Source organism: Schistocerca piceifrons, chromosome 3 (assembly GCF_021461385.2).
Source record: "Schistocerca piceifrons isolate TAMUIC-IGC-003096 chromosome 3, iqSchPice1.1, whole genome shotgun sequence".
NCBI lineage: Eukaryota > Metazoa > Arthropoda > Insecta > Orthoptera > Acrididae > Schistocerca > Schistocerca piceifrons.
Window position 1 is genome coordinate 488662376 of NC_060140.1, and position 21905 is coordinate 488684280.

Below are 21905 nucleotides of genomic sequence, written 5' to 3' on the forward strand. Positions count from 1 at the left end.
AAGATCTACAAATAGTAACTGCCCCTCTTTATACATCTTTGAGGTGGTTCTTTTCCTACACAGCAAAGCTGATCTATTAAAAAAATCATTTTGAACACTCATATGACACAAGATATAAAGAGAACTTTATGCTCACCTCTCATCACTTAAAACTGTGTGCTCAGATTCCTCCGTATATAGCCATGAAAATTCACAACACAATAAAAGGATGTGACACAATGAATATGAAGATAAATATTTTAAAAAGCAAGTTACATGGTTTTCTAATTGAACTATGCTACTACTCTGTGAAAGATTTCACGAAAGATGAAGTGGATCCCTAAAATGGAATAAAAATTTATGGTAATTGTAGTAGATGTAAATACTGTAAGTTTGACAAATTTCAAGTAAGTGAACTCTCCACAAAGTATTGTTGTAAGTGTGACAAAATTTTAAATAAGCAAATTGTAACCTTGGCATGTCTCGTGTACATCAGACATATGTTCTGAAATTGTGTACATTATGAGATGAATAAAACACATTTCACATTTCAACTTGTTGGTGCGGCTTTTCAGGTTCCTTGGGACCATAAGTATCTTTTCTTAGTTTTGAATTAGTGAGATCCACCTGCATGTTGCATGATCAGACAGGTTCACATCATATTATGTATGCTGCTATCACATTTATCATTTTAAAATGTATTAAGACATATGCAGAATCTCTTTCTAAAAAGGAAAGGGAGTTTACATTTTTGCTTACATGTGAATCTGGTGTCTTCACGTGCTGATTTTGCAAAAGTTTTCAGAAATCTGAAAGCAGTCTGTTCTCCTCTAATTAAAGATTATTTTGTTATGACGCCCCACTTTATCATTTGCTGTTTAGTATTTAATAATTCATTAGGGTTGACCTATTGCATAAATATCTGAAGGTTGATGTAACATCAGCAAATGTTTTTGTTACTTCATCAGACACATTTTTGCAATCTACTAATTTTTGGTCATCCAATGACAGTTGCAATCCCTCCCATTGTTATATCAATTGAATGTAATTTCCCTTTGGGAGCTTTCAGTATTCAAGTGGTTATTTATTTTTAGTCCTACACCTTGTGATACTTTTAGAAAAAAAAAATCATTGAGTTTAGTGGCTAATGATTTTAATCTATATTAAGGCTTTTTTTTTCTTCGCTCACCACGTTATTTGAATATATAAACAGTTATTCGTCAACTGAACAGACTTCGAGAAGTTCAAACCCACTTATTATATCCAGCTTGGTTAAATATGATTTTAATTGCAAACATCACAAATCATCTCTTTGCATATGTTTGCATGATCTGTTTTCCCATTGAGAAGATGTATGAGAATACATTGAATTATTCATAAAATAAAGATTGTGAAAAGAATTAATTTAGTAATTTTTTTTAGTACTTGTTGTCTCTATTTCAACGTATTTTGATGTCTTTGCTGGCTCAGCTAGAAGTATGATTTCTGCTTCCAGGAGGCTACTCAGGTCTTGATCTGTAGTGTGTACTTAGAATGAGTTTTTGTAGCCACATTATTTTTTTCACAAACACTTAATTCTCATTCTTTGACACACACAGAATACAGTTTTGATATTCAAAGAAGTCCTTCACAATACGACATGACACGCACAGTTCGGCAACCTCCCACTGACCTCATGCAAAAGCAACATCCAACTAACTCACCAAGAAGAACAAATATCATACCTATAAGAAAGAAATTCTGAAGTTCTTTTAAGAGCTGATAATTAACATTTCCAATCTCAATGGCTTCAAACATAATTACAATTTTTAAATGAATCAGATATATGAAAAATAATAATGTTTTTTGAAAAGTAATTAAATTAATATTATTTATAACAGTAATGGAAATTCCTAAGTGGAGCACTACCTAAAATACAGGGAAGCCAACCACTTACCCATAGAGGACCGATGCATGGAACACAGTAACACATAACAGAACACAGCATTCAAACAAGGTTTGAAGCACTAGCTCTTTTTGTAGCAATAGTAGGCACGTTCACACACACACAACCACACAGATATCCAAATGCACACTCCTGCTGTGGTCACAGCTATTTTCTTTAGTATTACTTGTTAATCCATCATGTGAATGTATATTTTATATTTGAAATAAACAAATTTGAAATAATAATTAAAATAATACTTCACTATGTTTTCTCAAAAACCAAAATTTTTGAGCTTTGAGAAGAATGTGTTTGTATTGAGGGAAATAGTTGCTTCTGTATATCGAGTACTACAATTATTTCTGTGTATCATGTGATCTGATTGTTCTGTGTATCAAGTAATCCAATTACTTGTATGTATTGTCAAGCCAAATACAGGGTGAAAATTAGCCATTGATCAGTTTCATCATGAGGTGTTCACTATGTAAACATATTTGCACTCTCAGCAGAGTGCAGATATGTTTACAATGTGAGTATCTTTCCAGTTCAGCTGATAAGTTACTGTGTAGTGCATTCAGATCATCTGACAAGAACTTGGTAATACACCAAAACTTGTACTTCTGTTGAAATTTCCTCCAGTCTGTCTCAGGGGGAAGTGGAGAAAGGAAAAGGAATTGAAAGTACTCTCTCAAGAGACCCACATATTCCACCAAGAGGTGTACCTGGATGACAGATGGGAGGTTACTCACAAGAGAAGGTAGTTGGAGGAAAATGAGATATGTCTCACAAATGAACGGTAAATAAGAATGGGGAGGCTAACCACTCTGCTGTGATGAAAACAGTTCATCTTGGAGAGCATAAAAATATATGAAAGTATGAGAATGAAATAAAACTTTGACCTTCTTGATTGGGATGAGTGTATAGTTTATTAGTCAGTAATTATAATAATGAAACAGAAGAAATTAAGAAACTACAAAGAAATCACAAATTGTACCATATCAAATGATGGGAAGTGTGGGAAAAAGGAGTATAATTTGAAACAGAAACATTCATAGACCAAGAAGAGGTACAGAATAATATTTATAACACAAAACTGTAATTTGAGATACTCTTTAAGTACTAGTTTTCATGTGAAGACCGTAGCTTCTAACACCTCAGAATTTTCAGTGATTAATCAAAGAAATCATTATTGATTGTAGATATGAAAAATTGTAGATGGGTGTTACTACAGGATATTTAAGTCTGTCAAGAATGTGATAACAAAGATAGCTCAAGAGGCAACCTTATCAAGTGAGTACAATATTTAACATTCTGATAGAACACCATAATAATTACAGAATTATCACGGTTTATTGTAACTGCCTTAAGTGTTGTATTTTTAAAATGAATGTCTGTTGGTGGTGTGTGCAATATCTGTACAAGTAAATCTATTGTATCTGTATTAGATTGTGTATTAGCAGGTGCAACACCGAAGAAGTAATCATTGAGTTTTGTAGCCAATGATTTGGGACTGTCAACGTTCCTGCCAGAGCTATTTTCTGGTAGTTCACAATTATTGTACATTCATTGCTTAATAATGTTCCAAATATTTTTGTCTTACTCTTTTAAGTCTACATCTACACCTACATCTACATACATACTCTGCAAACCACCATACGGTGTGTGGCAGAGGGTACCTCATACTACAACTAGCATCTTCTCTCCCTGTTCCACTACCAAACAGAACGAGTGAGAAATGACTGCCTGTACGAGCCCTAAACTCTCTTATCTTATCTTTGTGGTCTTTCCACGAAATGTAAGTTGGCGAGAGTAAAATTGTACTGCAGTCAGCCTCAAATGTTCGTTCTCTAATTTTCCTCAGTAGCGATTCATGAAAAGAATGCCTTCTTTCCTCTAGAGACTCCCACCCGAGTACCTGAAGCATTTCCGTAACACTCGCGTGATGATCAAACCTACCATAACAAATCTAGCAGCCCGCCTCTGTATTGCTTCTATGCCCTCCCTCAATCCGACCTGATAGGGATCCCAAACGCTCGAGCAGTACTCAAGAAGAGGTCGTATTAGTGTTTTATAAGTGGTCTCCTTTACAGGTGAACCATATCTTCCCAAAATTCTACCAATGAACCGAAGATGACTATCCACCTTCCCCACAACTGCCGTTACTTGCTTGTCCCACTTCATATTGCTCTACAATGTTACGCCCAAATATTTAATCGACGTGACTGTTTCAAGCGCTACACTACTAATGGAGTATTCAAGCATTACAGGATTCTTTTTCCTATTCATCTGCATTAATTTACATTTAACTATATTTAGAGTTAGCTGCCATTCTTTACACCAATCACAAATCCTGTCCAGGTCATCTTGTATCCTCCTACAGTCACTTAACGATGACACCTTTCCGTACACCACAGCATCATCAGCAAACAGCTACACATTGCTATCCACCCTATCCAAAAGATCATTTATGTAGATAGAAAACAACAGCGGACCTACCACACTTCCCTGGGGCACTCCAGATAATACCCTCACCTCCGATGAACACTCACCATCGAGGACAACGTACTGGGTTCTATTACTTAAGAAGTCTTCGAGCCACTCACATACTTGGGAACCAATCCCAGATGATCATACCTTAGTTAGGAGTCTGCAGTGGAGCACCGAGTCAAATGCTTTCCAGAAGTCAAGGAATATGGCATCCGTCTGATACCCTTCATCCAGGGTTCGCAAGATATCATGTGAAAAAAGGGCGAGTTGCATTTTGCAGGAGCAATGCTTTCTAAAGCTGTGCTGATGCATGGACAGCAACTTCTCTGTCTCAAAGAAATTCATTATATTCGAACTCAGAATATGTTCGAGAATCCTGCAACAAACTGATGTTAAGGATATTGGTCTGTAATTTTGAGGATCCGTCCTTCTACCCTTCTTATATACAGGTGTCACCTGCGCTTTTTTTTCCAATCCCTCGGGACTTTACGTTGGGCAAGAGATTCACGATAAATGGAAGCTAAGTAAGGAGCCAATGCAGTAGAGTACTCTCTGTAAAACCGAATTGGAATCCCATAAGGACCTGGCGATTTATTTATTTTCAACCCATTCAGCTGCTTCACAACCCCAGGGATGTCTATCACTATGTCCTCCATACGGGAATCTGTACAAGACTCAACCAGCGGTGTTTGTACGATCCTCCTGCATGATAGATTTCTCAAATGCTAAATTTAAAATTTCAGCTTTCGTTTTGCTGTCTTCCGTTGCCAGGCCAGACTGATCAGTGAATGACTGGATGGAAACCTTCGACCCGCTTACCAATGTTACATAAGACCAGAATTTCCTTGGGTTTTCAGTGGTTGTAATAGTTGAATGCTTTGCGCATTGCTCTTTTTGCAGCAGCACGAATCTCTACTAACTTTTGCCTGTCCTTATTCTCCCGATCTTTCTTGTACCGCGAGTGCAACTGCCTTTTCTTCCTGAGCATTCTCCGAACTGTGCTGTTAAACCATGGTGGGTCTTTTCCATCCGTAACCCACTTTTTTGGCACATACTTGTCCAATTCATGATTTACAATGTGTTTAAAATTTGCCCATAATTCTTCCATGTCCATCGTACCGGAAGTAAATGAAGTCGATTCATTTACTAAGTGGGATGCTAACAACTGCTTATCTGCTCTTTCTAGTAAGAATACTCTCCTGGTCTTCTTGACCAACTTTTTAACTTTTGTAACCATAGTCGCAGTGACAACATCATGATCACTAATCCCTGTCTCAACACTGACACCATCGATGAGGTCCGATCTGGCTACCAGATCTAAAATATTTCCATTACGTGTTGGCTGTTGATTTAGCTGCTCAAGACAGTTTTCGGATAATGTGTTCAAAAGTAATTCACACGATGGCTTGTCTGTACTACCTGTAATGAATCCATAGACATCCCAGTCTATACTAGGTAGGTTGAAGTCACCTCCGACTAATATAGCATGATCCAGGTACTTCTGCGATACAGAATGTAGACTCCCTTTGAATGATTCTAGAACTGTCGCGGTGGAACCTGGTGGCCGGTAATAACACCCAACAATTAACTTTATTTCCCCTAGCCCTGTTAAACGTGTCCAGATAACTTCACAATCACACTCTACTTCGACCTCAGTAGACACAATATTTTTGTCAACTGCAATGAAGACACCACCTCCTACGGAGTCTTATCTGTCTTTCTGATACACGTTCCAACCCTCACTAAATATTTCAGAACTTCCTATCTCAGGGTTCAGCCAGGTCTCAGTCCAGAGAATAATTTGCGCTCCACACGCTTCCTGGAGGGCAGTAAATTCAGGAACCTTATTCCGAACACACTGAAAATTTACTGCTAATATCTTGATAGCTGAAGTGTCTGTACACTGAGCGCATCCTGATTTCCCTGCCTGCACATTGACTGGTGAGTGTTCATCAGGATACCTCGCACTACTGCCTAGCCTACAAAAAATCCATGTGCACGCCACAAGTACTCTGCTACCCGAGTAGCCGCTTCCTTTGTGTAGTGCACCCCTGACCTATCTAGGAGCGTCCTACAATTCCCCACCCAATAGCACAAGTCTAGAAATCTGCAGCCAAGACCGTCACAGAGTCAACGAAGCCTCTACTTGACACCCTCCAGTCGGCTCCACACCAAAGGACCCCGATCCTCTGTGGGAACGATGCTGCAAATAGAGAGCTCTGCTTGCACCCCGTGTGCGAGGCCAGCGGTCTTCACCAAATTCTCCAGCCACCTGTACGAACTGAGGATCGCCTCAGAACCCAAGTGACAGGCATCATTGGTGCCGATGTGAGCAACTACTTGCAGACGACTGCACCCCATACGCTGATAGCCGCAGGCAAGACCGCCTCCACATCTTGGATGAGGCCCCACCGGCAGACAAACCGAGTGCACGTTGGAATTCTTTCCAGCCCTGTACGCTATTTCCCTAAGGGGCAAAGTCTTTCTGTGTATACTGAATGTGTACCTCAGTTTTAATAACAGACGGGAGTACTTTACAGTACTGCTTGTTCTCAGAATTAGGTAGCTCTCTCTCTTACTAACAGACTGTATTTTAATATCAGGAGTTATGCCTTATCCTTTCTTCTGTTTGATTTTACTCATGTTTGTTCTATTGAAAACAAGGCAAAGTGCTGTAGAAATATGTTTAAGAAAGAGATAAACTTTCCATCTACACTGTCTGATTTGTAAATTCATCCCCCAACCATCCCCTAATTTTCTTCCATGATCTATGTCTAAATGGGCAATAAGATTTAATATTTACATTTGACTACTGTGGTCAAATAAAACGTTGTCTTTGGTTTTACGTCTAAATCACTGCAGGTAGTTGGGCCTGAAAACAAGTTGCCAGTGCATGCAGCACTATATCCTTTATATCTCGTAGGGAATTTTAAGCTTCATAAGATAAGAGTATCAAACAGCTCATAAATCTTTAACATACCATCTATTTCTCACAGGCTGTAAAGTGTCAGTCCTTCAAGGTTATGTATGTTCTGATCTTCTGTGCCACAACATAATATTCATAAACTTGAAGTGCCTTGGACTTAACCCCATTTTTTGAATATATAACCATTCCTCTTTACTTCTTACTATTTCTACATTGGCATGGTTTTAGCTCGTATCCATCAAGAAGAATCTATTCAGTTTCACTGATTTCCATCAGACGTCCTGATACGTTCAACAAACCTGTTGACATTCCATATGTCCTTTCATATTCCTGTATGGATACAAGAAGTTCATAATTTTTGTAACTGTGTCTCTGATGTTTTTATGGAAAACACTATGTGCATTTTCTTTAATAACCATGGCTCTGTCCAGTGGCATTTTGCTTTGCTAGTTGCAGATTCAATTGTAACAATATTTATTCTGTAGCTCTGTGTTGCAGATGAATTTACACTTTAAAAGGCTAGGGACGACATCGAGAAACATTGGGATAGGATGTATACCGATTAGTCAGGCTAGATGCATCTGGCAATCAGTTATACAAGTAGCATTTTACCAGAAGCATTCCAATGCGATCTATGCCATGCATTATACAACTGAGTGAAGGATGATGCATGTCTCACTAGTAAGTCAGCATGCCTCTCCCTTCAGCCATTTTCACACTTCTGCCTTAACATATTCCACTAGATGCTGTATACAGCACTTATTATACAACTCAAAGAGTGATATGATCTTTACACTAGTGTGATGAGAATTCACAGCAGTGTGCCTCTTGTCATCTTCAGTTGTATAATTAAGGTTACAGTCTGTCTGTTGGCTGCAACACCTACTATTATTACATTATCTTCTCTGCAAAGCTTCTTCTGTAAAGAGTGTAAGTCATAGGTTATGTGATAATCACTTCCCAAAGAACTCTGTACCAGTTCTGACATTCCCCTCCTAAGACCTTCGGAGGCTTCTGAAATATCTTCTTCTTACATGTAGTTTGCACATTATGCTATGTACAGTCAGACTCTTCTGAATTTATTGGGATGTCTGAATGTTTTTGTTGCTGGTCTCCAAGGCATTGGAGCTGTTGGAGACAGCTAGAGCGTATTGATCTGTTTTGCAGTATTTCCTGGACCCTTTCACTGACTTAGATAAAATGTATATAAATTACGTTTTAAATTAACTGATGAGAGAAAATGAAAATTTTGCATGAAAGCTAAATTTATTTGCAAAAGAGAATTAAAGTTATTTATAGAAGATTAGACTGGCATGATTAGCAAGAGCAGTTTATGTGATCTTAAGTGTCATTAAGGGAAAATTACATTGTAAAAATGAAATAGTTTACTTCCACAGAAATGAAGATTAGGTTAGCTCACAGCCAGTATACTACTGACATAATTTGCAATAACTTTTCAGTTGGACTGTATTCAACTGTACTTGGCTATTAGTTTTATGAACAATGTAATTAATAACTGAACTAACAAACTGATATTTTTGTGAAACTATAACTTAGCATTGTCGGATGGAGTTGTTGTGACATACTGTCTCTTAGGTGTAGATTTGGTAATATTGCAATAGTTGTAAATGCACCAAAATTAAATAGCTGTAACTATGAACTTGTAAACACAGACTTTCCTTACCAGAAAAAGTCTCTGACCAAATGAATTGTTTATTCACTGTGTTAATGTCTTCATTGATTTATTCCTGCATTCATTCATTAATTGAGATTAATGTCATCCCAGGCACTAGATGTTTTTATTTTAAGCTGTGAAATAATTTTTCGGTCATCACAATCTGTAATGTTCTTTGGGAACTCAGTTGTGTTTATAGCCAGCACTGAATCACACATTTTTCCCATGTATGCCTTACTAATTTGTTCTGTCAAACCTGTACACTCTGTCTTTAGGTGACTCAACAATGATCGCCTTTCCCTTAGTACTATATTATTGCAGCCTGGACGCTGTCTCTCATCTCACATTTATTATTTATTATGCTCCAGGCTGTTGTACTGGCATTACTTGATTCAATTACCTGATCAATGGAATACTCTGCTTTTAGAATCTTTAGGGATTCTCTATAAGCTCTTCTGTAGGTTTTGTACATAATAATAATAATAATAAATGGTTTATTTGTCCATAATAACTTTTAAAGTCTTGGACACAGTCTGTTTATAAACATATGAACATTAATAAGCGTTTAGAAATAAATATAAATTATACACAACAACATTAAAAATCTTTGAGGGAATAAAAATATGTAGCAATTAACAGCTGCTTTGATTTTTTCCTTAAGTATGTTTCCATTTAACAGTTTTATTTATAAAATGTCTTTCAGCAGAAAATGACTATGATCTGTTGCTCTTTTATTACTAAATTTTATGGGGTAATCCTGTCTTTTTCTTCTTATTCTTCTTCTTCCATCATGCATTAGGCCTGCCCTTAGCCTGCTGCAACTACACCTGGTCCTTCCATCATTTTGCAAGTCTTCCAATGTATGTTTTACATTGGAGAGTATATCGCCAAAAATGGAGTGGTAATCTTAATTTATCCATTCATAACAGATGGGATATCCATTTTTGCCGGTATCCGTCAACCTTATTGTTTATATCGAAAATATTTAATTCTTTCCTGAAATCTGTATTTCTTTTGTAGTCTAGCTTGGTGTATCCTGCTATGTACCTGAGGAATTTCATTTCATTGGCTTGTAATCTTATTTTATCTTTCTTTTTCATTACTCAAGATTCACTTCCATATACTCATAGTAATGTTGGTTCTGACATAACTCTATAAAATTTTATATATGTTTCTGTTCTTACTTTATGTTGGAGGGCTCTTCTGATAGTGCCATTTAAATAGTTAAATTTCTCAATTTTGTCCTTTTGATCTAGGTCTCCCCAGAACAACAACATGGTTCCTAGAAATTTGAATCCATCTACTTGCTCTATAATTTTGTTGTCTTTAACATTTTTTGTTCTTACTGGATTTTTCCACAGAAAGCCATGGCTTTTGTTGTTTGTATTGATATTGACATATTATATATCTGGCATGTTTGGTACAGTTCGTAGGCAGCTCTCTGCAGTCCATCTTCATTATTCAAAATTAACACTTGGTCATCTGCGAATAGCAAAGTCATAATGTAATCTTTTTTGTTGAAGTTATATGTATAGTTTTTCAGTTTCATTCTCCATTGCCATATAATGTTGTCTATGTATATATTAACAAGCAGTGGAGAGAGGCTGCAACCTTGTCGAACTCCTAAATTACTAACTTTTGTTGTTTCTTCATTATCCCCAATTATTTGGATTCTTATATTAGCTTAGATCTTTTGAACTCTGTGTACAATGTGTATTGGTATACCTCTTCTTATTAAAATGTCCCACAATAGCTGTCTATTTACTTTATCAAAAACCTTTACATAATAGATGAAAAGGATGTGTGTTTCTTTATTGAATTCCTTATGTTTTTCTATAATTTGCTGTGGCAAATTCTTGTATTATAATTGTGGATTTCACTATTGATTATACTATGCTCCATATGTTTCATTACAAACAGTACAGTCCTGAGAACATACAATGAGTACACTGTTAGTATGTTGTATCTAATGAAGTATTCGCTACAGGACTGATGTTTACTAAGGTTAGATTAGATTAGATTTACTTTCATTCCAATTGATCCATAGTGAGGAGGTCCTCCAGGATGTAGAACATGTCAGAATATTACCTATTATCCTAATTGCTCTTTTCTGGGCTCCAAAAGCCCTAACCATGTATACCATTGGTGCCCCACCCCAAATCTTGATACCATATTGTAGGTGGCAGTGTATGATTCCAAAACAGCTTTGTCTTAAAAGTGGTGCTATTATGTTAGAAAGGTGTTTTACAAGGTAGGTGTTACAAGAGATTTTTTTATACATATAGGTGATGTGCTCCTTCCATGTAAGATGTTCATCTACTGTAATACACAGTAATTTGTATTTATCAATTATTTCAATTGACAACTGTGCCTCAGTATCCACTTGTCTTGATTTCTAATTTAGCAGAAACTCCATCAGAATTGTCTTGTCATTATTTAGTGCCAATTTATTTTTTGTGAGATATTCTGTGATGAGGCTAATGTTCTTTGTATTATTTTGCACAGCTAACTGTTTTGTAGAGCTCCAGCATAGGAAGGAGGTATTGTTGGTATAATTTAAATGTTTGAATTTTGTGGAATTATTATGTCACTGATGTATACAATAAACAAAAAAGGCCTGATAATGCTTCCCTGATGGACTCAACAGTCAAGAATTTTATACGATGACTTTACTGTTTGTGTATGTCCTCCACTTGTATGATACAGTTTTACACACTGTCTCCTGTCAGTGAAGCAAGATCTTAACAAATCTAATGTCACTCCTTTGACTTCATAAGTTCCTAATTTATATAGCAGAGTGGAATGATTTACAGTCAAAGACTTTGGATAGGTCTAAAAAGGTGCCAATAACTTTGTTTCCATCGGTAATTTTATCCAATAGCACATGAAAAATGTAGCTACAATTGTTATTGTAGACGTGGCCTTCCTGAAACCATGCTGAGAGCTTTTTAAATGATTGCACTTACAGAAAAATGATACAAGTTGATCAAAGAGTAGCCTTTGCAACAACTTACTACACATTTATGTCAATAAAATAGGCCTATAATTTTGTATATCAGTAGTTATTCTTTATATCTAAAAAGAAAGATGATGAAACTTACCAAACAAAAGCGCTGGCAGGTCGATAGACACACAAACAAACACAAACATACACACAAAATTCTAGCTTTCGCAACCAATGGTTGCCTCGTCAGGAAAGAGGGAAGGAGAAGGAAAGACAAAAGGATATGGGTTTTAAGGGAGAGGGTAAGGAGTCATTCCAATCCCGGGAGCGGAAAGACTTACCTTAGGGGGAAAAAAGGACAGGTATACACTCGCACACACACACATATCCATCCACACATACACAGACACAAGCAGACATTTGTAAAGGCAAAGAGTTTGGGCAGAGATGTCAGTCGGGGCGGATGTACAGAGGCAAAGATGAAGTTGAAAGACAGGTGAGGTATGAGCGGCGGCAAATTGAAATTAGAAATTAGCGGAGATTGAGGCCTGGCGGATAGCGAGAAGAAAGGATATGCTGAAGGGCAAGTTCCCATCTCCGGAGTTCTGACAGGTTGGTGTTAGTGGGAAGTATCCAGATAACCCGGACAGTGTAACACTGTGCCAAGATGTGCTGGCCGTGCACCAAGGCATGTTTAGCCACAGGGTGATCCTCATTACCAACAAACACTGTCTGCCTGTGTCCATTCATGCGAATGGACAGTTTGTTGCTGGTCATTCCCACATAGAACGCTTCACAGTGTAGGCAGGTCAGTTGGTAAATCACGTGGGTGCTTTCACACGTGGCTCTGCCTTTGATCGTGTACACCTTCCGGGTTACAGGACTGGAATAGGTGGTGGTGGGAGGGTGCATGGGACAGGTTTTACACCGGGGGCGGTTACAGGGGTAGGAGCCAGAGGGTAGGGAAGGTGGTTTGGGGATTTCATAGGGATGAACTAAGAGGTTGCGAAGGTTAGGTGGACGGCGGAAAGACACTCTTGGTGGAGTGGGGAGGATTTCATGAAGGATGGATCTCATTTCAGGGCAGGATTTGAGGAAGTCGTATCCCTGCTGGAGAGCCACATTCAGAATCTGATCCAGTCCCGGAAAGTATCCTGTCACAAGTGGGGCACTTTTGGGGTTCTTCTGTGGAAGGTTCCGGGTTTGAGGAGATGAGGATGTGGCTCTGGTTATTTGCTTCTGTACCAGGTCGGGAGGGTAGTTACGGGATGCAAAAGCTGTTTTCAGGTTGTTGGTGTAATGGTTCAAGGATTCCGGACTGGAGCAGATTCGTTTGCCACGAAGACCTAGGCTGTAGGGAAGGGACCGTTTGATGTGGAATGGGTGGCAGCTGTCATAATGGAGGTACTGTTGCTTGTTGGTGGGTTTAATGTGGACGGACGTGTGAAGCTGGCCATTGGACAGGTGGAGGTCAACGTCAAGGAAAGTGGCATGGGATTTGGAGTAGGACCAGGTGAATCTGATGGAACCAAAGGAGTTAAGGTTGGAGAGGAAATTCTGGAGTTCTTCTTCACTGTGAGTCCAGATCACGAAAATGTCATCAATAAATCTGTACCAAACTTCGGGTTGGCAGGCCTGGGTAACCAGGAAGGCTTCCTCTAAGCGACCCATGAATAGGTTGGCATACGAGGGGGCCATCCTGGTACCCATGGCTGTTCCCTTTAATTGTTGGTATGTCTGGCCTTCAAAAGTGAAGAAGTTGTGGGTCAGGATGAAGCTGGCTAAGGTAATGAGGAAAGAGGTTTTAGGTAGGGCGGCAGGTGATCGGCGTGAAAGGAAGTGCTCCATCGCAGCGAGGCCCTGGACATGCGGAATATTTGTGTATAAGGAAGTGGCATCAATGGTTACAAGGATGGTTTCCGCGGGTAACAGACTGGGTAGGGATTCCAGGCGTTTGAGAAAGTGGTTGGTGTCTTTGATGAAGGATGGGAGACTGCATGTAATGGGTTGAAGGTGTTGATCTACGTAGGCAGAGATGCGTTCGGTGGGGGCTTGGTAACCAGCTACAATGGGACGGCCGGGATGATTGGGTTTGTGAATTTTGGGAAGAAGGTAGAAGGTAGGGGTGCGGGGTGTTGGTGGGGTCAGGAGGTTGATGGAGTCGGGTGAAAGGTTTTGTAGGGGGCCTAAGGTTCTGAGGATTCCTTGAAGCTCCGCCTGGACATCAGGAATGGGATTGCCTTGGCAAACTTTGTAAGTAGTGTTGTCTGAAAGCTGACGCAGTCCCTCAGCCACATACTCCCGACGATCAAGTACCACAGTTGTGGAACCCTTGTCCGCCGGAAGAATGACGATGGATCGGTCAGCCTTCAGATCACGGATAGCCTGGGCTTCAGCAGTGGTGATGTTGGGAGTAGGATTAAGGTTTTTTAAGAAGGATTGAGAGGCAAGGCTGGAAGTCAGAAATTCCTGGAAGGTTAGGAGAGGGTGATTTTGAGGAAGAGGAGGTGGGTCCCGCTGTGACGGAGGATGGAACTGTTCCAGGCATGGTTCAATTTGGATAGTGTCTTGGGGAGTTGGATCATTAGGAGTAGGATTAGGATCATTTTTCTTCGTGGCAAAGTGATATTTCCAGCAGAGAGTACGGGTGTAGGACAGTAAATCTTTGACGAGGGCTGTTTGGTTAAATCTGGGAGTGGGGCTGAAGGTGAGGCCTTTGGATAGGACAGAGGTTTCGGATTGGGAGAGAGGTTTGGAGGAAAGGTTATTCTTTGTTATGCACCAGTCTTATTTCGGTGAGTTTTAACAAGTCAGGAAATGATCCCTGACTGAAAGAGCTGTTTATTAAATGTTGTTGTGGCTTTAGATAAGATAAGATACTTTATTGTCACATAACATGTTTTTATACAATCATTCGATTGAGAACATTTGTGACTCGTCAGTCTTTAACCTAAGGTTTTACAGTATTTTATATACTACAGGAAATACGTAATACATACATTGCTTATTATAATAAAAATACAACATTATATTTTAAATCTTTTCGTAATTCATCGAATCATTACCAAAGCCTTCACACACCTGTATGAAGTATGGATGTACTGAATGGGATACAAATCGCCATTCGAACCATAATTCTATATATAAACATGAATATACAGTGAATGCGTATACTTTGTATCTATATGGCTTTGAAAGTATACCATTTGTACTTGTATCTTTACTCGATATTCCTATTTATAAATTCTTCTAAACTATAACATTGCTTTTTATTCATTTAGAAATCCTTCTAGACTATAATAACATTTGCTTTTTAGGTATGTGTAAATGGTCTCCAATGTGGATTCCCCAAATATTGACATTATCTTATTTCTGATCTTCAGAGCCATGTAATATGGAGTATTTTCATACACTGTGAGTCAGTGACAAGGTAGCATGTATTTTAATTTATGTCTAGTTTCGTAGGCATGTGTGAATGTATTTCCTTCAGACAGATGCGAGTTTTTCTGTTCAAAGAGAAGTATTTCATATATGAAGATGGAAGGGATTGTCATGAAGTCCAGGCTTTCGAGTAGTGGTTTGCATGAATGTCTACTATTGGTTCCTGTCATTGGTCTGATTATTATTATTATTATTATTTTTAGTTTGATGATTCGAAGGAGGTTTGTCTTTTCAGCACCCCAAAATATTATTCCATATCTTATAAGTGTTATGAAATACGCATGGTATACAGTTTTCTTCAGCGTTAAATCCATTACTTTGTGTAGTACCCTCATTGCATAAACTAAACTATTTAATCTCTTCAGTAAACTGTCCACATGGTCAGTCCATTGCAAGTTTTTATTTAAAGTTATCCCAAGAAATTTTACAGAATCAACTGTGGTCAGTTCTTTACCTGAATATTCTATTTGTGATATACATTCAGTAGTTTGATTGGTACTGAAGTGTATGATTTGTGTTTTTTCAAGATTTAATTTCATAGCATTATCTTTTATCCATTGTTCAAGTTCTTGTAGAGTTTGTTCCGTGGTCCTTACTAATTCATCAGTGTTTTTGCAGCAGACTACAGCAGTTGAGTCATCTGCGTAAAGTATTGTATCTGTATTTACTTTGCTAAGCATGTCATTTATGTAATATAAGAACTGAAGTGGTCCTAATATCGAGCCCTGGGGCATGCCTGCTTGAATTTCTTTCCAGCTAGAGCAAGTTTTCTCTCCCTTTTGATGTATCACCACCCTTTGGTATCTGTTTTTGAGATAAGATGAAAACCCTCTTATAGATTTTCTATGGAAGCCATAGGTACACAATTTTTGGAACAGTAGCTTAGGGTTTACTGTGTCAAATGCCTTTGATAGGTCACAAAAAATACCAGATACACTTTGTTTGTTGTCAAGGCATTTACTTACTTTAGAGATTAGTTCATTTACAGCTTGTAAAGTGTCTCGTCCCTTCCTAAACCTGTATTGGTTATTGAGAATAATATTACCTTCCTTATTGTACTTTTCTAATTGATTACATACTATTCGTTAAACTATTTTAGAGAAAACTGGGAGTATAGACACTGGGTGGAAATTTACTAAATCATCTTGTTTTCCCTTTTTGTAGATTGGACAGACTTCAGCATATTTCAGTCTGTCTGGAAAGCAGCCCTCATCAAACGATTGGTTTATTATTTTACAGAGTTGAGGTGCAATGCTGTCACTTCCTGCCTTTATGATATTTGTTGGAATTTCATCCCAGCCCACAGATTTAAGAATTTTTAGGGATTGTGTGATGTTAGCTACTTCGTGACATGATACTGCAGTAAATTTAAACTCTCTTGATTCCTGCAGTACTGCATTAGGTCTTATTTGTGGAAGTAAGAAGTTATGATGTTTGTTTGTGGTTATGAAGTACTTATTAAATTCTTCACAGATGTGCCAAGTCTTAGTAACAGTATTCCCACCAATTTCTAGTTGGTAATTAAAATGTTTTGTTTCTTCAGTACCTGTTTCTTTCTTGACAACCTGCCATACTGCTTTTGATTTATTTGAGGCATTAGCTATATATTTACTGTTTGCCAATTGTTTTGCTTGTTTAACTACCCAATCAAATATTTTTTTGTATTTGATTTTGTACCTAATAAATTCAGCATCATGGTTGGTTTTCGCTTCCTTATGCATTTCCCTCTTTCTAATACTAGAGATCCTGATACTTTCCATAATCCATGTCTTACTTTTATTGTATTTATCACGTGTTGATACGAGGGGAAAGCATTCATTGAAAATGTTCTTGTATTCAGATATGAAAGTGTTGTAATTATTGTTTACTGAACACTGGTTGCTGAAGGTCCAGTGGGTTTCCTTTAATTTCAAGATAAATGTGTTTACATTTGTCTGGCTGAAATTTCTGACCAATTTCACTGTGGGCCTATATGTTTTGTCTATGTATGGCAATGACATAAAAAGTGCTGAGTGATCAGATATTCCTAAGTCTAATACATGTTTTTCTGTATTCCCATAATTTTTGCTGCTCACTATATTATCAATGCTTGTGGCAGAAGTGGCTGCCCCAGTGCACTCAGTAAAATTTAGTGTTAAGCCATTTGTAGCCAACAAATCCTTCAGGGTGGTAACAAATCTGTTTTCGTCTCTTATATCTATATTAAAATCAGAACAAATTACAATCTTTATATATGGTTTCCCTACCTGCAACCTACTTAGCAGAGTTTCAAATTTCTCTAGAAATGCCCTAGTAGCCCAATATTCCAGGATATGATATACGCTTATGATTAGTAAACCGTATTCAGACAGCTCAATGCAACAGCTGTCAAATACCTGTTCCTCATTTAAACAATCAAAAGTCTTTTTGGCTTCGAAGTTTTGTCTGTTCAACTAATATACATGACCCCCCATACCCCTTTTTTCTGCAAAAACTCGATGCTAACTTGTATCCTGAGAGTGAATTTAGTAGCTTGACATTGTTCCATTTAAGCCAATGTTTATTCAAACATATGACTTTTACAGAGTTAATTTGCCCTAAGAGTATTTCTAAGTCATATAGTTTGTTCATCATTTCTCCCGACACACCACCTAGGTTTAAGTGCATTATGAAGCTATTTTTACTGACTAAAGAATTTACAGTATCTATTAAACTGTTGGCAAAGTTTACACCTATGTGAGTTTTTACTGCAAATTTACGGTCCCTCACTTTGTTAGTTCTTTCGTACCTAATTCCATAGGAATTGGTCCACCTATTAGTTTCCCTGTGAAGGAGCTTCCATTGCAATAACAGGTCTGTATTCATTATCATGAGATATCTGTTCAAGTACATCATTAATACTCGCAGCTAATCTTTCCCTACCATGTTTGTTGTGATGCATTCCATGGTGTGTAAAACAGTTTCTTTCATAAGTATCAATATCTATTATTAATTCATTACTGCATTCACTCAGAAATTTAGCTGAGATGTCATCCCAGCCACTGGAGGTATTTGCTTTTAAGTTGGAAATGGTTTTCAGGATTTTCAGTTCTGTAACACACCTCAGGAAGAATGAATTACGGACATTACTGGGATTTAGCACCTGAGGTGGGTCAATCACATCCTCTCTGATCATCTTGCTAAATTGGTCTCTGAATCTCTCACATACTTCCTGGGGTCACTCATCAGTTTTTCATTGCCTCTTATTATTATGTTATTGCACACTACATTGTCCCTTCCCCTGCCTTCCTTGTTAACTGTTCTCCACTCTGTTTTTCTAACACTGCTGGATTGCTTCATCTGTTCATCATTTAACTTTTATTACTAACTTTTCAACTTTTTAAAAATATTTTCACATTGCCTGTTATCTCTCTGTTACCATACCACATTTTCAGTCTTTTCTACTGTCCATTTAGATTTTTAAGATTTTGCTTTTCTAGAACTAAGCAACAATATTCCCTTGATAAAAATCCCTTGAGCTTGACAAAACTATGAAAAGGATGGTTTACTACTCACCACAAGTGTGATCCACCCATCACTGCCCCCAAATCATCCGGGTGAGTAGCAATCTATCCTATTCATAATACTGTAATTATTTCAGCCTTGATTTTCCACTGTTTAATTTCTTGAGCCCGCCATGTTTCTCTGGTTTCACTGCTGCTCTCTAGTAGACATTATTAATAACTCCTCACCTGTACTGTTTCATCACATTGTTCAAAGAGAGTGACTTGATCACCTAATATAGCATCTTTCGACAATTTCTGCCCATGCAGTTATGTAAAAAAAGAAAGAGAGAGATTTTAAAATCTTGTAATATTTAAGAATATTCATTCATAACTCATACCCATCACATTGCAAAATACACTGGAGGAAACGCCAGGAAAGAAAACAATTACGTCCAGTTACATCAAGACAAAACATGCCCTGACAATCTGCTGACTTGAGCCCAACTCAGTGTGCGTGAGACAATTGAAACTTCCAGTGTGTTGTTGCAGGAGTTCTCATACACTACTTGCTTGAGCAGCAATATGTTGACCAGCTTGTGGACAGAATGCCAAGGATGACCCAAGCATGTTACAATGCATAGAGTGGTACAACACAGTATTGAATGTCATCCAACAGCAGAGTTTGATTTCACAGATTTGCAATGATGTGTACTTTCAACTGACTGTCATTATTTTGGTTGTTGTTTTGTTTTTATTGCACAGTAAAGTTTATTCCTTCATCCCATGGTCCACACAAATGAGTTGGTATGGATGTGGTTGAAAATGTTGTTGAGCAGTTTATTTTCATTTGTTAACAGTATGTCAGCCAAAAACCTTTGCTAGTAATGTATAAACATGGAAATTATTACACCTGTTACATAAGATCTTAATTTATCTCCTCACAATGTCCCACCATATGCTTTGATCTTGTATATCTTCTTCCTCTACACCAATTCTGCTCATTATTAATTGTACATTTTAGAGACAGGTGGTCATAGGGTGTCCTCTTCTCTTCTTTGCCTCTGGGTCTCATTCCCGCATCATTTTTGATATTCTGGCTTCCTTCGTTCTTCTTACATGCCCATAACATTGTAACTTCCTTCTATCCATCACGTCATGTATTCTATTTCTTACTTCCATTCTCTTTATTATTGCATCATTTCTTGTTTTCTCTTTTCTAGAAATTCTTGCTTATCTTCCCCAGAAGTTCATTTCTCCTGCTTGCAGTTTTTTTATGTGTTGGAGATTAGTAGTCCATATCTCATCTCCATACATAAATATGCTTTGTAGTATCTATCTATATATGATTCTTTTGGTTTGGTTTATTACATTTCTGCTCCCTAAGATTGAGTTGAACATCCCAATGACCTTCCTTTCACTACTAGTTCTTTTCTTAATTTCTACCTCTGATTTTCTCACCGCCTCTAAAATGGATCGTGAATAACATAAAGTATTGACGTTCTTAATTTCTTTCCCTCTATGTGTAAGTCATCTGGATCATTAGTGAGGCATTCTGTTTTCTGATAGTTAATATTCAATCCTCAGTTTCTGTATTCCATTGTTAGCTGATTATGTACATAATTTGCATCCTCCCCTCCTTGTGCTATAACTACTTGATCATCAGCAAATAGTAGGTGATACAAATAAACCCCATCTTTAATTTCTAGCCCCGTCCCATTGAATTTACAAGACCACATATTAAGACGACTGTCTATATAGATTTTAAATAATGTTGATGAGCTGGGTAAGCCTTCTAGCAGACCCTTGCTTGTTCTAAATTTCTGTGAAAGCATTTTCACTCAAAATATGTTACCTTTATATACTTCTTGTATTATTTTAATTAAAGGACTGACATATGTTATCTTTATATATTTCTTGTATTCTTTTAATTAAAGGACCCTTTATGTGCACTATATGTAATACTCTCCAAAGAAATTTCCTCGGGACAGTTCCTCAGTTTAAGGGAAGCCTAAAGGATTTATTGGTGGCCAACTCCTTCTACTCCATTGATGAATTTCTCAGTAAAACCAACTGTTTTGTATATAAGTACAATATAACTTCTGCACAATTTCAGTGCAGTAATGTGTTCATTGAAAATTTGTGTGTGTGTGTGTAAGTACAATCTAACTTCTGCATTTTAAATTCAGTGCATTAGTATTTGTAAAATGACTCTTTCATATAGTGTTCATTAAAAAATGACGATCATTCCACTTGGGACCTGTGGAATGGTACATTAGCTTATTTGTTTTAGTTGTAAATATTTGTCATGTATTGTTGTTCTTCTGACATGTTCCACATCCTGGAGGACCTCCTCACTACAGATCAATTGGAATGAAAGTAAATCTAATCTAATCTAAACAGTATCATATTCTTTTTCTAAATCTATGACAATTTATCCTATGTTTTGTGATTTCTCCCTATGTTCCCCTAAAATTTGTCGTAATGTGAAAATATGGTCTGTGCATGATCTAAGTAAACATACATTTACATATATTAATTAATGAATAATTGTTCTATATGATTAAAATTTTTCATATTTTCGAGCTTCAGCTTTTCTTTCCACTGATTCACTTAAGAGAATCTGGTGCAAACAGATGACTAAAATTTGGTTACAGATTTTGGTCAGAAACCTGTGATCACAGCCCTGAAACTAGAGTCCATTTGGCATTAGAAGCGAGAAAGAGCAACAACAACAAGGATTTGAGTAATAATGATTTTAAAAATGAGCCAGCATGTGTTAATCTCTTTGACAAAGAGGGGAAACCACGTAATGTGAATGAAGCCAAGGTTCCATTTACACTCAAAGAGGAAGATGGATGTTACATATTAGACATTACTGTCTTCAGGTAATGTAGCTCTGCAAATACTGAAATATAATTGTTATGAAATTTTAGCATGAGGAATGCAGTTTTAGAAGTAAATGTAGAACCATGGAGTACACTTTATATTCATCTATTTGAGGAAATTAATTCTGCTTTCATTGTGTTTTTTCTCTTAGTAGTAGAAAATCTGACTGAAACTATTGA

The 21905-nt window shown here is 37.4% G+C and overlaps 1 protein-coding gene across 1 annotated transcript in view; it reads left to right on the top strand.

The window, feature by feature from the left end:
* LOC124789345 (dynein axonemal assembly factor 11) overlaps positions 1–21905 on the top strand; it is a 230272-nt gene that overhangs the window by 145002 nt on the left and 63365 nt on the right. Inside the window, exon 6 of the mRNA XM_047256670.1 lies at positions 21495–21725. Coding sequence (XP_047112626.1) covers positions 21495–21725 — 231 coding nt within the window. The remainder of the gene's footprint in view (positions 1–21494; positions 21726–21905) is intronic.